General features: G+C 39.5%; 1 protein-coding gene across 2 annotated transcripts in view; it reads left to right on the forward strand.

Moving 5' to 3' along the window:
- The window catches only part of ARHGAP18 (Rho GTPase activating protein 18), a 193,693-nt gene that overhangs the window by 130,172 nt on the left and 48,159 nt on the right, over window positions 1-15,362 (forward strand). For both annotated transcript variants that reach the window (XM_065931348.1, XM_065931347.1), the window contains exons 3-5: window positions 595-833; window positions 5,149-5,212; window positions 10,664-10,842. In XM_065931348.1, the coding sequence (XP_065787420.1) occupies window positions 595-833; window positions 5,149-5,212; window positions 10,664-10,842 (482 nt within the window). The remainder of the gene's footprint in view (window positions 1-594; window positions 834-5,148; window positions 5,213-10,663; window positions 10,843-15,362) is intronic.

The following is a 15,362-nucleotide window of genomic DNA, read 5'->3' on the forward strand; positions in this document are numbered from 1 at the left end:
TGAAAATAGTTTGCTTTTTTAAAAAAAATTGTTAAGAAAGGAAAGCAGGACTCTGGTATGCTGACTAGGCGGTTAAAAAATTAATTTGAAATTGATTAGTTCCTGATGTCCAGATGCTTTTTACTTCTTTGCCACACTGTCAGCTACAGAGAGCAGAGAAAATAAGCCTTTCCATCAATTAGGGTCGAACTCTGGGATGGTGCTGAATGTAAGCCAAGAAACAGGGCTTTAATGGCCATCCCCAGCATCGACTTCCTTCTGTAACTTGATGGAAGTAAGTTATCTTTTCATTGCTTGCTCATCTCTGGAAAGGGAACAGTATTATCTTCCCCTAGTTAATCTGCAGGGAAGTTATAGAGGTTAATCACATGTGAAGTCATTTAAAAATTTTAATTGAGTATATATGAAATGGATCTAAAACTTGATATCTTTATGGCTAGAGTTTATGGCAATGGTCCAAGTTTCAGATAATGATTCTTAGCACTGTGGTTGGGTTATGGTACAAGAGTTTCAGTAAGAGTTTTTAAAACAGTTTTTAAAAATGTAGAAGTTCTATTTTGTGATTTAAATGCCATTTTTTCTCTGCTTCCTCAGAGGGAGAATTGGAAGAAGAGTGGCTTAAGGAGGCCGGTTTGTCCAATCTCTTTGGAGAGGCTGCTGGAGATCCCCAAGAGAGCATGGTGTTTTTATCAACACTGACCCGGACACAGGCGGCAGCTGTTCAGAAACGAGTAGAGACAGTCTCCCAGACCTTGAGGAAAAAAAACAAACAGTACCAGGTCCCTGACGTCAGAGACATATTTGCTCAACAGACAGGGTCAAAAGAAAAGGAGGTAGGTTTTCTTTTGCAGTAACGTAGAGGAATAATGGCTTAGACTCCATTGAACCCATCCAGTTAAATTCGTATCGTTATAAACTTAATGGGCATGTTTATGTAAAGCCACCGTAGCTTAGCTGGTAAAGAATCCGCCTGCAATGCAGGAGATCCTGGTTCAATTCCTGGGTCGGGAAGATCCGCTGGAGGAAGGATAAGATACCCACTCCAGTATTCTTGGGCTTCCCTGATGACTCAGCTGGAAAAGAATCTGCCTTCAATGCTGAGGACCTGGGTTTGATCCCTGGGTTGGGAAGATCCCCTGGATAAGGGAAAGGCTACCCACTCCAGTATTCTGGCCCAGAGAATTCCATGGACTGTATAGTCGATGGAGGTTGCACAGAGTTGGACATGACTAAGCGACTTTCACTTTCACTTTTCATATGTAAGGCACAGAAGCTCCATGCTGGCCGTGATCAAGAGGGATTCGATCTCTGTTCTTCTAGAAGTTACCTGCTGCTGCTGCTGCTAAGTCACTTTGGTCATGTCCAACTCTGTGCAACCCATAGATGGCAGCCCACGAGGCTCCCCCATCCCTGGGATTCTCCAGGCAGGAACACTGGAGTGGGTTGCCATTTCTTTCTCCAATGCATGAAAGTGAAAAGTGAAAGGGAAGTCACTCAGTCGTGTCTTACTCTTCGTGACCCCATGAACTGCAGCCTACCAGGCTCCTCCGTCCCTGGGATTTTCCAGGCAAGAGTACTGGAGTGGGTTGCCATTGCCTTCTCCGAGTTACCTGCTGATGGGGCAAAAAATGAAACAAGTTAAAATTCTCTGTGACAGTCCCTGCATTCAGTGTCCTTGGAGCTTTGGGAGTGCCCCAACCCCCTGGACAGTGTGACTGCTAGTTGTTACTTAGAGAAAGTCAGAGGCAGGAGGTTCTTTCTTCCACATTACTCTTGTAGGAAAATTTGCTTTTTTTAAAGACTCACATGGGGATGAATGGAAGTGGAATGCAAGGAATCTAATTGCAGCTGAATTATAAAACAGGAACCCTGAACGTGAAATAACTTCCCCTTTGTGTCTAGTGCCTAGCATGTAGAGGATTGGAATAGATATTTGCCACGTTGATGAATTTATTAGTGGAAGCTGCTGGAGTCTGGTGCAGATCTGGGGCTGATGGCTCTCTGAGAAAGAGTGGTACCAGTCGGAGACCTGAATGGCCTACAACAGTGTTACTCAGGGTAGCCATTTGGTAGGTTGTTTATGGAGTGCCCATGAGGACCTAAAGAGCTTCCCAAAATGAAAATTAGTATCTGCTCCAGCAAGAAACAGTCATGCTACAAAGAGAAAAAAAGGTCACCTGAACTTAATGGTGTTTTAGGGTCAAAGTTGGTTTACACGTTGAACTCTTCTCAGATGACAGTTAGCATAGCTCTGGTCCAGAAGACCCAGTGGGGTGGATGGAGTAAGAACAATCAGAAGGGATCTTAAGTGAGGGTTGTAGTGATGATCATAGCAATCGTTAGAGCAGTAGCTACCACCACTGAACACTTCCTGCTTTCCATGCCTTATTTCTTTTCATTCTTAGAGCTGTCCTGTGAGTGAGGTTTCACTTCTATACTACTGCCGAGGCTCATAGACTTCAAGTAACTTGCTGAATGGTCCCATAGATAGTAAACCCAATTTTGTCAGACTCTAAATATGTGCTTTTAACCACTATACATCCTACTGCATTTGGGTTTACATATATAATTCTGATATTAAGTAGTCCCAGTGAATACATGACATTGTACTTACACTATAAAGAAAGGGTAACAAAAGTCTTTTTTAAAAATTTGGGAATAAGAAGACACATTTAAGGTATCTTTCTGTCATACAGAGGGTTTTTTGGCTTTTTGTAAACATTTCATTCTTCTAAGAAATCCTGCATAGTTGCAGATTGCTACTCTGTTTGCATGGTCAATTGTAGATCAAATCCAGTCCATTTTATGGGAGTTTTGGGGTCACAGGATTGCTCCAGATAGATCTGTTGCTGCTGTGAGGCAGTCAGACACTTGCGTGCCACCCATTTGTTATTTGGAACATCCACTGGGGTTGAAGGACTAGACTGCTTTTTTACAGCAGAAAAAAAATGAATAATAAGGAAATCTAGTGTTATTGGCATTTCCTTCCCAATTAAAGAGCCCTCCCTGAGGGAGTTAAGAGGAAGCCAAAAGCGGGAGAGGACAGAGAACTGAGCCTCAGCAAACCATACTCTGTGGGATTCCTGCCAGTCTTGAAGAGGATGTTGCTTCTCAGGGTTAGAAGCAACATTTTTTAGTAAATGCTTGCTAATGTCTGAATCACATAGTTTGAATTCAAGGTGATTGGTGGATTGTATCAGCTGATGGAGTCAATAAGTGAGAAACAGCACAAGTGAATTAAAATAATGTTAACTTACTCTTTTTGCCTTTAATTGAAATATGACCACCTGTTAGAAATATGTCCTCCAAACCTCAAGTAAACATGGGCCAGCCATCTTTACTTGCATTTCTTCTATTCTCAAGTAAACGTAGTATGTCCTCCATATCCCTGGCTTCTGCACCTGTGGATAGGGAGGGCTGACTGTGCTCCGCCATTCTTTATCAGGGACTAGAGCATCCTCCAGTGTTGGCATTCATGGGGTGGCGGTGTCCTTTAACCGATCTCCCACAGATACTGAGCGATGACTGTCCATATTCAGCTCTTCCATGTTAAATGCTTCCTCACGAAGCCCTTGCTGACTCTAGGAAATAAAATGCAGAAATGAATACCATCTGCACTGTCATCTTCAATTGCTCAGGAAAACAATTTCAACCACATGCTCTGAAATGCGTGTTCATATGTGAGATTAGAGTTACTCACTGTGCCGTGGAGGGCCAGCCTTCTGCAGGCTCGTGGGAGAGGGAGGAAGGTGGCCTTGCTCTGCCTGAGGGGGACTGAAGCCGTGTCCCTCTGTGACTGTAGCCGCTGGGTTCTGTCCTGCATAGTCTAAGGAGAGCGCCTGCACGTGCCTGCCCTGATGCTCTTCTGGCCCCTCTGCCTTGTATGTTGTGGGTGATCACATATTTGTTGGCTGGTTGCTTGTTCATTGTAACCGTGGTCCTTTTATTTATGTGGTATAAGCCGGAATACATATTTTGTGCTCTACAGGTTGGTAATAGAGATTGCAGGTGGAGAGGGGAGTCCTTCTCTGCTAACACTTGAGCTGCGATGTGTGGGGAGGGGACTACAGAGGCGCCCTCCTTTTGTATTGAAGTGACAATCCGCTAGAATGAGTATTTTTAAAACAATTCGTTCCGATAGACCTCTGTGTATGATTGACCTGGGCTCCCCTTCCTGCTTCCTCCTAGAGCCTTATTGGCGAGGAGGAAGTGCTGCCTGGCCACACTGGTGAGAGGCACCAGCTGCATCTTACTGTGTCCATAAACCCTTGGAAAGCTTCATTTCTTTGGGTGTCACTGTCCCAACCCCTCGAAAGAGGAGTTCTTTTGACTATCTAAGCTCTTATTACCTGCTTGGCAAATTAGTTTTAATTTCTCTCACATTTATTACTAGCTTTTATTTTTTAAAAAGTGAAGTATTCTATTTTTTACCTATGTGTCAGTTTATAATTTTATTTTATAGCCATGTCATTGAGAGAGAAGTCACATACCATCCGGTTCACTCATTTAAAGTTGACAATGCAGAGGTTTTTAGTGTGGTCATATATATGCAACCATCACCACAGTCATTTTGGCACATGTTCATCATCTCCAAAAGAAACCCCATACCCGTAGCAGTCATTCCTTGTTTTCCCCTCCTTACGCCTAGGCAACCACTAATCTTTGTCTCTGTGACTTGGCTGTTCTGAAGGTTTCGTAGAAGTGGAACCACACCGAACGTGGTCCTTGTGACTTTCACATCACGTCACGTTTTCACGGCTCATCCACGTTGTCCCATGCATCCGTGCTTCCTTCACTTTTGTTTGATTGTCAAATAACATTCCATTGTGTGGGTGGCTCGCATTTTATTTATCTACTCATTTGTTAATGGATATTAACTTTTTGAGATGTCTCAATGGTGTTCCTGATGGTGGGGACACTTGATATTGCCTGTATTTCCACAGAGCTTAATAGTATGCCTTGTATGTTGTGGGTGATCACATATTTGTTGGCTGGTTGCTTGTTCATTGTAACCGTGGTCCTTTTATTTATGTGGTATAAGCCTGAATACATATTTTGTGCTCTACAGGTTGGTAATAGAGTTATTTACCATACCATTTCTCTGATTGTGAGTGGGAAATGAATAAATGGCCCATTTTCTATCTTTAGGCTCCAGATGGCACAGAATCACAATCAGTCGGAACAGATGAAAACAAATACCGAGGAAAAGATGGTGAGTTGGACCCATTCTCTTGTATTTTCTCATTTATTAGTATAACAAATAGATAAGACCGTTAGAAACATTCGTCTTCAATTCTAGTAAGCAAATTCAATTGAAATATCAAGTACCCAAGTAGATAATTACATAAAACTGAGCTTATAGTTGGCTTTTGAGTTTTTAAAAATACTTGTCTATATCTATTTTAACGTTTCTATACATAGTCAGTTTTCTTGAATGTTTACCATGTGCCAGGTGCTATGCAGAGACATTTGCCTAATTTAATATACTCAAGAATGCTCTGTAGTAAATATTATTCTTAACCCATTAGACAGATGAGAGAAGTAAGGTTTTGAGATATAAAGTCACTTCCCCAAGGCAATACAGCTAGTAAGGGGAGCCAGTGAATTTGGAACTTCGTTTTCAAATCTTAAGTTCTTAGCTCATAAATGGATTGCTTTTAAGACAGTTTAGAAGGATTTTAAATTAAGATCTGAGGGTGGGAGAGGGAGGAAGTTGATTATAATTCTCCATTTCATTTCTTTTTCTGTATCTGTTATTTCAGAAATGGATTAGAAATTCAAGGCATGGTTGAAAATAAATAGTAAGGATTTATTAGTACTTAACAAGAAAGAATTTAAAGCTATTTAATGGATTTACAAAAAGGAAAAATGTTCTAAATTAAGGTCATAGATTAATCCTTAATGTGTTGCTACTTAAATAATATAACAAAGATGGTTAATGGCTGCCTGAGTCCCGATTGGGACTTTGCTTTTGTTTATTTTCTTAATACCCAGCACCTGGGGTGTTCATGGCATTAGTAGTGTCATGTTTGGATTGGAAGTAGTGAAGGAAGAGTGTCAGGAAGACTGCGGAGGCCTAGGAAGTGTTCCCAACCTTCCTATAAAAATCAAAAGTTTGTCCAAAATTACTGTTGTTGTTCATTTGCTAAGTCATGTCCAACTCTTCGTGACCCCATAGACTGCAGCACCCCAGGCTCCTTTTTCCTTCATTATCTCCCAGAGTTAGCTCAGATTTTTGCCCATGGTTGTCCTCTGTTGCCTCCTTCTCCTCCTGCCTTCAATCTTTCCCAGCATCAGGGTCTTTTCCAACAAGTTGGCCCTTTACATCAGGTTGCCAAAGTATTGGAGCTTCAGCTTCAGTTCTTCCAAAGAATATTCAGGGTTGATTTTCTTTAGGATGGACTGGTTGGATCTCCTTGCAGTCCAAGGGACTCTCAAAAGTCTTCTCCAGCACCACAGTTCGAAAGCATCAATTCTTCGGCACTCAGCCTGCCTTAAGATCCAGCTCTCACTTCCATACATGACTACCAGAAAAACCACAGCTTTGACTAGATGGACCTTTGTTAGCAAAGTGATGTCTCTGCTTTTTAATACACTGTCTAGGTTTGTCATAGCTCTCCTTCCAAAGAGCAAGCGTCTTTTAATTTCATGGCTACAAAGTCACCATTTGCAGTGACTTTGGAGGCCTAGAAAAGAAAATTTGACACTTTGGGACATTTGGGAGTCTTGAAGCATCTAATATCTTTATCTTTCCTTCCATGCTTTTATCTCAGAACTTCTCTCCTGTACCCCTGCCTTCAAATAGATACACACACATAATATGTGTGTGTATATGTATATGTGTGTGTATATGTATATATATATGCATATGTAGACACATATATGTGCATATATTGACACGAGTCTATATATTTATATTTGTATTCATAAAAGCCCCTGCTTTTTATTATTCTGTGGAAATTTCTTCAGTTACATAAGTATATCAGATTAAAACGACTGGGTGTTTCCCCAGGCCTGTGTGCCTGCTGACCCTGGAACGGCAGGCAGGCTGGAATAGCCCTTGCTGGCTGGGCAGAGAGCTGGGTTGTCAAGAGAGACAGATGAACCTTTTGTGCCAGTGTCAGTATGTTTTGGGCTTTGGGAAAGAACGACTGGCAGTTGCTGAATGAATACTGAGGAAACATTGTCCTTTCTTGGTGTTTTCCTCCTTTGCCAGAGATGCGATATAGCCTATGTAAACAGACGTTCTGGAAGACGGGCTCATTGTAGCAGCTTTTTCCAGCCGAGCTTGCGGCAGCCGGCTGGAATGTGACAAGCTTGCTGCCTGATTTACATCTGCTTTTGCTGGAATCCTATGATGTGGGCAGAGAGCCTCCAGTGAGAATAATAAGATAATGTGTATGACGCCATCCGAGTCACTGAGGATTTACTGCCGCACCTGTTCTGGGCAATGCCGAGCTCTTTTGCTAGCCAGTGCATTCCCCAGCGTTATGCAAACGTTGAAAGATTCTGAATGAAATGCATGGAAAATATTGTCTGAAGTTCAAAAGTGGAGCTCTTTCCACTAGAAATATGAAAACCTGAACTACATAGTCTATTTTAAATGTTTTCTCTACACTTGGGCTTTTATGCATGTTCTATGAAAGTTACTTATTCTAAATGAAAATTATAACATTTTAACGTTATATGCCAGGGTTGTTGCATTTCAAATTCATTTATCTACTGCTACATATCAATCTTCTCACCAAATTGCACAACATTATGTATTTGAAAGACCAATGTTTAATACATACATTTATTTATTTATTTATTTATTTGAGAATTTCTTTTCTTTTTTTTTTTAATTTTTTTTTTATTAGTTGGAGGCTAATTACTTCACAACATTTCAGTGGGTTTTGTCATACATTGACATGAATCAGCCAATACATACATTTAGAAGTGTTAATAATGCCCAAATAATTTTTAAAACTTTCATGTAATATATATTTTCTTTTTTTGAGTTCCATGGAGGAAGCAAATTATTTTTTTTAATAAAGACATGGGATTATTTTGGACAGTTGAAAAACTTTGAGTTTTTTAAAATAGTTGTAACTTGGTGCTATTGTCCACTTTAAAAACCAAAGGAGAAAATAGATTAAAACTGTATTATTTACACTTCAGGGCTTGAAGAGCCAAAAGGTTTATCTCAGCATTCTCTATTAACATTTCTCCTTGAGAAAGTGAAAGTGAAGTCGCTCAGTCGTATCAACTCTTTGCAACCCCGTGGACTGTAGCCTACCAGGCTCCTCCGTCCATGGGATTCTCCCCGCAAGATTACTGGAGTAGGTTGCCATTTCCTTCTCCAAGGGAACTTCCTGACCCAGGGATCGAACCCAGGTCTCCCACATTGCAGGCAGACGCTTTACCCTGAGCCACCAGGGAGAGTAAATGATTAATTCATAAATACTTTTATTAGCGAATTAACCATCCATTTCTTATATCATCCTGAAACTCTTTTTCCTGCTATCTGCCTTAACTGGAGTTATCATTTAATCCTTAATCCTTCTCTATTTTGTGCTTTTTGTTTTTGCTAATATTTGGAGGAAATTCATATGTTTTAAACGTATTCTAACTTAATTATAATTTTTCTCCTCAGTTTTGAATTCGGCACAGAACATTTATTTGTGTGTGGTGGGGGAGGTAGTGTTTATTGTAGGTCTGATGTGGGGCTGTTAAGAACAGGGAGTCCATTTAACATGCTTGTTCATAAACACTCAGGTTTTGGAAAGGTAGCTTCTAATTTAAGAAAATGGCTAATCAGTTTTTTCCTCTCAAAATGGTTTCCTAGGAAACCAACATACATATTCACAGTAAAACATAAAGTAGTATAAACCAGTGGGAAAATAAAACTCAAATTGTGCTTTGACATTTAAGTTAATACTTTAAAAATTAATCAGAGAGAGGTCTAGTTATCCTTAGTTTTAAATAAAATTGTCAGAGGCTGTTGAAAAAGCATAATGTAGCATAGTTAGGAACAGATAAATAGAATCAGAGCTCCAGATTTACTCTTATTTTTGGACTTGACATAGGTCAGTTCTTTCTTACTTTCTTAACTCTGAGATGTGACCCAGGCCAACTATATAATTTGCAAGGCTTAGTGCAAACTGAAAATGTAGAGCTTCTCATTCAAACTTCAAGAAGGCAACAGCAGAGCATTAAACCCGCGGGGCCCGTACCAATCACTTGGAAAGTCCTACACGCATGCAGCCCACCCTGCTTATTAAGTGGGAGTGAAAAAGGCTAGATTTAGATTTATTCTTATTTTCTTTTGAGTAAAATAACTTTTGTGTTTTTTATTTAAATGACTATAAATATAGAAAATATATAGAAGGTAATAAAAATATATTTTCTGAAGGCATCTGACTTTTAATAGTAAATGCGTATATATAACATCTATTAAATTTAAAAATTAACTTACCTTCTATCACCTTGTTGTGTTAGTATATAAGCATTTGAATGTTGCGCATAAGCTTACTGATGTAATCTAGAGCCGCTCACCATGAATTAAAGGTCACAGTGAGAAAATGACAGTAATCCTGTCATTGATGCCTGGTGTTTTTCTAGTGTGAGTTGTGTTAAAACCAAAAACTTATCAAATAGCCAAATTTAGAAGTATTTTCTTCCGAGCTTAAACCTGATGTTTTCAGCAAAGAAGTTTTCAAGTATTATTCCCCACCCCCCAAGAGGATTAACAGCAAATAAAGCAAGAAAAAAAAAATGTTAAATTTTTTTTAAAGTGTTGATGTAAATACCTGGAACTCATTTGACTAGATTTATAGTTGTAAGAACTGTTATAATCCCTATAATAATCTGATTCCTGATCCAGGTACCTCCAGAACTGACTCCCACTGTGAATATTCTTGGTGCCTGGAATTTTTGCTATGATAGATAGATAGCATTCCAGAAAGGACATGCAGGGCGTGAAGGAAATCTTATTCAGAAATCTGTTCCGCTGTGAGGAAATTAAATGGTATATCATAGTTTTAAAAACCTTTGTTCAGTCATGTCCAACTCTTTGTGACCCTGTGGACGCTACCCTGCCAGGCTCCTCTGTCCATGGGATTCTCCAGGCAAGAATACTGGAGGGAGTTGCCATCCCCTTCTCCAGGAGATCTTCCCGACCCAGGGAGCAAACCTAGGTCTCCTGCATTTCAGGTGGATTCTTTACTGTCTGAGCCACCAGGGTTTTAAGAGAGTAAAACTAACCACCTTCTCTTCTTATTTCTGAGTATAAAGTAAAACAATGATGAAGTTTACTAAATTTTTATCTCCCAGTATAATATAAAACAACAGTTAATTTAGTAAGTTGTTATGAGTTTTTCATTCAGAGCTTGGGATCATCCAGGAATGTTTTAGAATTGAACTCAATCTAAGAACTGTGACCTCAGAGAGAGATTCCACGATTCCGGCTTTCTGGTCCCCACCTTGCCTCCTCCATCCCCCATGTGCCATTGTTAGGATTCCTTGAGTATATGTTTTACTATGGAAAGAAGGGTTAATTATTGCTTACAGTAAGTAGTACTTTTCCTAAAGGTTTATACAGTTGATGTGTTAGAAGTTTGTTTGTTTTTTTTTTAAAGAAGTAACCAAAACACAAGAATGAAGTCTTTTATTTTGTTCCCAGACCAGGCATCTCACCTAGGTGTTGGTGGAAAGGACCTAACCCCACGGGTGCCCAAAGAGGCACCTGCCTCTGAAACAGACATCAACCTGGAGGTATCATTTGCAGAACAAGCTGTCAGTCAGAAAGAGAGCTCCAGAGAGAAGATCCAGAGGAGCAAAGGTGACGATGCCATGTTACTGGTATGTAGTGCACTATTCAGATGTCACTATCAGATTACATTTTTCATAAGCTGTTTATTTTGAAAAATTTAAGTCCCTAGAAAAGTTGAAAGAATAGTATAGAATACACCCCTACAGCCTCCCTGTAGATCCCATTCACCATTTATTATAACATTGTACAACTTTTACTCTTGGGCTTCCCGGGTAGCTCAAGTGGCTAAAGAGTCTACCTGCAATGCGGGAGACCTGGGTTTGATCCCTGGGTCAGGAAGATTCCCTGGAGAAGGGCATGGCAACCCACTCCAGTATTCTCGCCTGGAGAATTCCATGGACAGAGGAGCCTGGCGGGCTCCAGTCCATGGGGTTGCAAAGAGCCAGACACAGCTAAGCAGCTACCACCTTCACTTTTCACTACTTTCTGTATCTACCTATGTATAGGTCATGCCATATACACTTTTTTTTTTAAGCCTAACAAGGCCATACTAAACAAAGCAGTTGTAATGCTTAAGAACTTGGTCATTAAAACAATTATATTTTAATATATGACCATATTAAAAATTTCCCAGTTGTCACAATATTGTCCTAATGGGTTCTCCCTCACTCTACCTGGGATTCAAACAAGGGTTATGGGTTGTGTTTGATGTCATATCTTTTTTGGTTTCTTAAATTTAGATTAGATCCTCTGGTTTTTCTGTATATTTTAAAGAGTCCAAATCAAATTTCTGATTTTGTCTGTTTTTGATGACTGAATTCAAGTTCAACAGTTTTGGCAAACCTAGATGCCTAGATTGTTTATGCCTCCCATCGCATCATCAGAAGGAGGTGTGTGATGTCAGATAGCCCTCTTATTGGGAAGTATCACCTTCTGTCCTCATTGTAAAAATACCTTTTCCTGTTGGTAACTAATGCTAATTTGTGATCCTTGAAACAGAATGGATAGCCTATCTGCCAGTAATAACCTATTATCCAGTGGTTTTACCATGCATTTGTAATCCCTACCTGAAAAAATAGACTAGTGTTAGAGAAACAGTGATTTTTCTCATTGTATTATTCCCTCTGTATTGACTGGCTGGCAGTCTTCTGTGATAGTTGCTTTTCCTCCCTTTTCTCTTTTTGTTTTTTGAATGTCACTGTGCAGAAGCTTCCTTTTTTCATTCAGTGTTTAATAAATCATTACTGTTTTTCTTTGACATTTAAATTTACCCAAGTTTGACCAAAGGCAGCCCTTCAAGCTGGTTCCTTTGCCATTTTAACATGTACTCCTCGTTTACTCCTCTGCTTTCTGGTACAAGATGTTCTAGGCTCACCTTGTACTTTTGTCCCCTCAGATTAGGAAAAATCTATTTCTTCAAGGAACCTTTGTTTTTTCAGAAGCATATTGTATTTAACCAACCTCTGTGTACTGAGTGTTCTCATTGATACCGAATGTCTTATATTTTTTTAAAAATACACTTACTTATTTTATAAGATTTCACATACATAAAAGCTATAGGCATAGTATAATGAACCCTCCACCAAGCCCCAACCGTTCACTAGCCCATGACTAGTTCTGTCCTGTGCACACCCCCAAGCAGTTCCCTATAAGATAAAGGGTTACTTTTTAATTCATATTGCTACTATTGTACCTATTTAAAATGCTAGCAATTCTTAATTTCAAATATCTAATTATTAAATTTCATATTGTATTGCAAATTTCATATTTTTTTTTTTGCAGTGTGTTTGAATCAGAATCCAAATAAAGTTCATGCATTGCAGTTGGTTGAGTTGGCTGAAAGTGCCTTTCAAGAAGCTTTTACTCCCTCCCTTCCTTCCTCCTCCTGTCAGTGTATCTCTGTCTCTGGCTCCCTCTATCTCTTCATTAAGATCTTTTCCCCTATCCTTTTTCACTTCTTTCCTCCCATTCTCCTCCTCTGAGAATTTGTTGAAGAAACCTGCTTATTAAGTTTCTAATTCTGTTCCCATGTTCTTCTCTTTCTTGTAGATTGGTTGACTCTAGATCTATCAGATTCATGCTTTTTTTTTTTTTAGTCAAGATTACTTCTTGTGATCATGTAGCAAGAGATACAAAATCTCTGTCTTTCTCGTTTGTGAAATTAGCAGCGGCTGCTGATCAGTACTTATCTCCATTTATTAATGGTTATAAAATCATGTTCTAATTTCTTTTTTCATTTATTAATTTGAATATCTCTCTTAAGAAAAACTTCACTTTCTCAGGGGTTACTTCTAACTTTCATTTACCAGTTTTCTTTTTTTCTTCTTTTCTTAGATTCCCTAGTACCTTTCATTAATGACCAACTGGTGTCGTTTTAATTTTCTTTGTAAAAATAGTATCTTAACTCACGTTTATACATGTGTGACATGACCCTAGAGATAATTTCTCATGTGTTTCAGCATATTTTTTGCTCGAGACATGCTGTCGTTCTTGTTCAGTCACAGAATTGTGTCCAGCTCTTTGTGACCTCAGGGACTGTAGCAAACCAGGCTCCTCTGTCCTCCGCTGTTAGCTCAGATTCATGTGCACTGAGTTGGTGGTACCATCTAACCATCTCCTCCTCTGCTGCCCCTTCTTCTTTCGTCTTCAATCTTTACTGGCATGTCAGGGTCTTTTCCAGTGAGTCAGCTCTTCACATCAGGTGGTCAAAGTATTGAAGCTTCAGCATCAGTCCTTCCAATGAATATCCAGGGTCGATTTCTTTTAAGACTGACTGGTTTGATCTCCTTGTTGTCCAGGGGACTCAGGAATCTTCTCTAGCACCACAGTTCAAAAGCACGAACTCTTCAGTGCTCAGCCTTCTTTATGGTCCAGTTCTCACATCTGTACATGACTACTGGAAAAACCATAGCTTTGACTATATGGATCTTTGTTGGCAAAGTGTTATCTCTGCTTTTTAATATGCTATGTAGGGCTTGTCCTAGCTTTCCTTCCAAGGAGCAATTGCCTTTTAATTTCATGGCTGCAGTCACTGTCCACAGTGATTTTGGAGCCAAGAAAAGAAAATTTGTTATTGCTTCCACTTTTTCCCCATCTATTTTGCCATGAAGTGGTGGGACTGAATGCCATGATCTTAGTTTTGTCTTGTTTTTAATGTGGTTGTCTGAGCAGGCTTTAACAAATAGCTGAGGAAAGAAAACAAGCAAAAGGCACAGGAAAAAGGGAAAGATCTACCCAGCTGAATGCAGAGTTCCAGAGAATAGCAAGGAGAAGTAAGAAGGCCTTCTTAAATGAACATTGCAAAGAAATAGAGGAAAACAGTAGAATGGATAAGACTAGAGATCTCTTCAAGAAAATTGAAGATATAAAGGGAACATTTCATGCAAGGATAGGCATGATAAAGAACAGAAATGGTAAGGGCCTAGCAGAAGAGAAGAATACACAGAGGAACTACATAAGAAAGGTCTTAATGACCTCGATAACCATGATGATGCCATCACGTACCTAGATCCAGACATCCTAGAGTTGAAGTCAGGTGGGCCTTAGGAAGCATTACTATGGACAAAATTAGTGGAGGTGGCAGAATTCCAGCTGAGCTATTTAAAATTTTAAAAGATGATGCTGTTAAAGTGCTGTACTCAATATGTTAACAAATGTCACAAGTGGACACAGTCCTGGAAAAAGGCAGTTTTCATTCCAATCCCAAAGAAGGGCAATGCCAAAGAATGTTCTAACTATCACACAATTGCACTCATTTCACATGATAGCAAAGTAATGTTCAAAATCCTTCTAGCTTGGCTTCAGCAGCATGTGAACTGAGACTCCCAGATATACAAGCTGGGTTTTGAACAGGTAGAGGAATCAGAGATCAAATTGCCAACACTTGTTGGATCATGGAAAAAGCAAGAAAATTCTAGAAAAGCATCTACTTCTATTTCATTGACTAAGAGATGGGAATATCAGAACACCTTACCTGTCTCCTGAGAAACCTGTATGCAGGTCAAGAAGCAACAATTAGAATTGAACACGGAACAATGGACTGGTTCCAAATTGGGAGAAGAGGATGACAAGGCTGTATATTGTCATCTTCCTTATTTAGCATCTATGCAGAGTTCAACATGCTAAATGCCAGGCTGGATGAATAAAAAGGTAGCGTCAAGATTGCTGGGAGGAAGATCAACAACCTCAGATATGCAGATGATACCACTCTAGTGGCAGAAAGTGAAGAGGAACTAATGAGCCTCTTGATGGGAGTGAAAAGAGGAGAGAGAAAAAGCTTGCTTGAAACTCAACATTCAAAAAACTAAGATCATGGCATCTAGTCCCATCACTTCATAGATCCAAACCTAGAATTATCTATTTCCTCAAGAAACACTGTTTCTACTTAGTAGAAATATACTTTTGTTACTGTGTTCAGAACACTAGGAACGTTCCCTTCTCTGAGTTGGTTATTGCTTAAAGCCTTTACAGAAGACAGAAGTACATCTGTATCTTCTTTCTTCCATGCTGAGAATAGTGGTTCTGAGGATACAGCAGATAATATAATTAGAATATCACATAATTGCTTGTGTGTTTTATCCTTTATTATTGCACAGCATTCTCAGAATAG

The sequence above is a fragment of the Muntiacus reevesi genome, chromosome 3, assembly GCF_963930625.1.
Source record: "Muntiacus reevesi chromosome 3, mMunRee1.1, whole genome shotgun sequence".
NCBI lineage: Eukaryota > Metazoa > Chordata > Mammalia > Artiodactyla > Cervidae > Muntiacus > Muntiacus reevesi.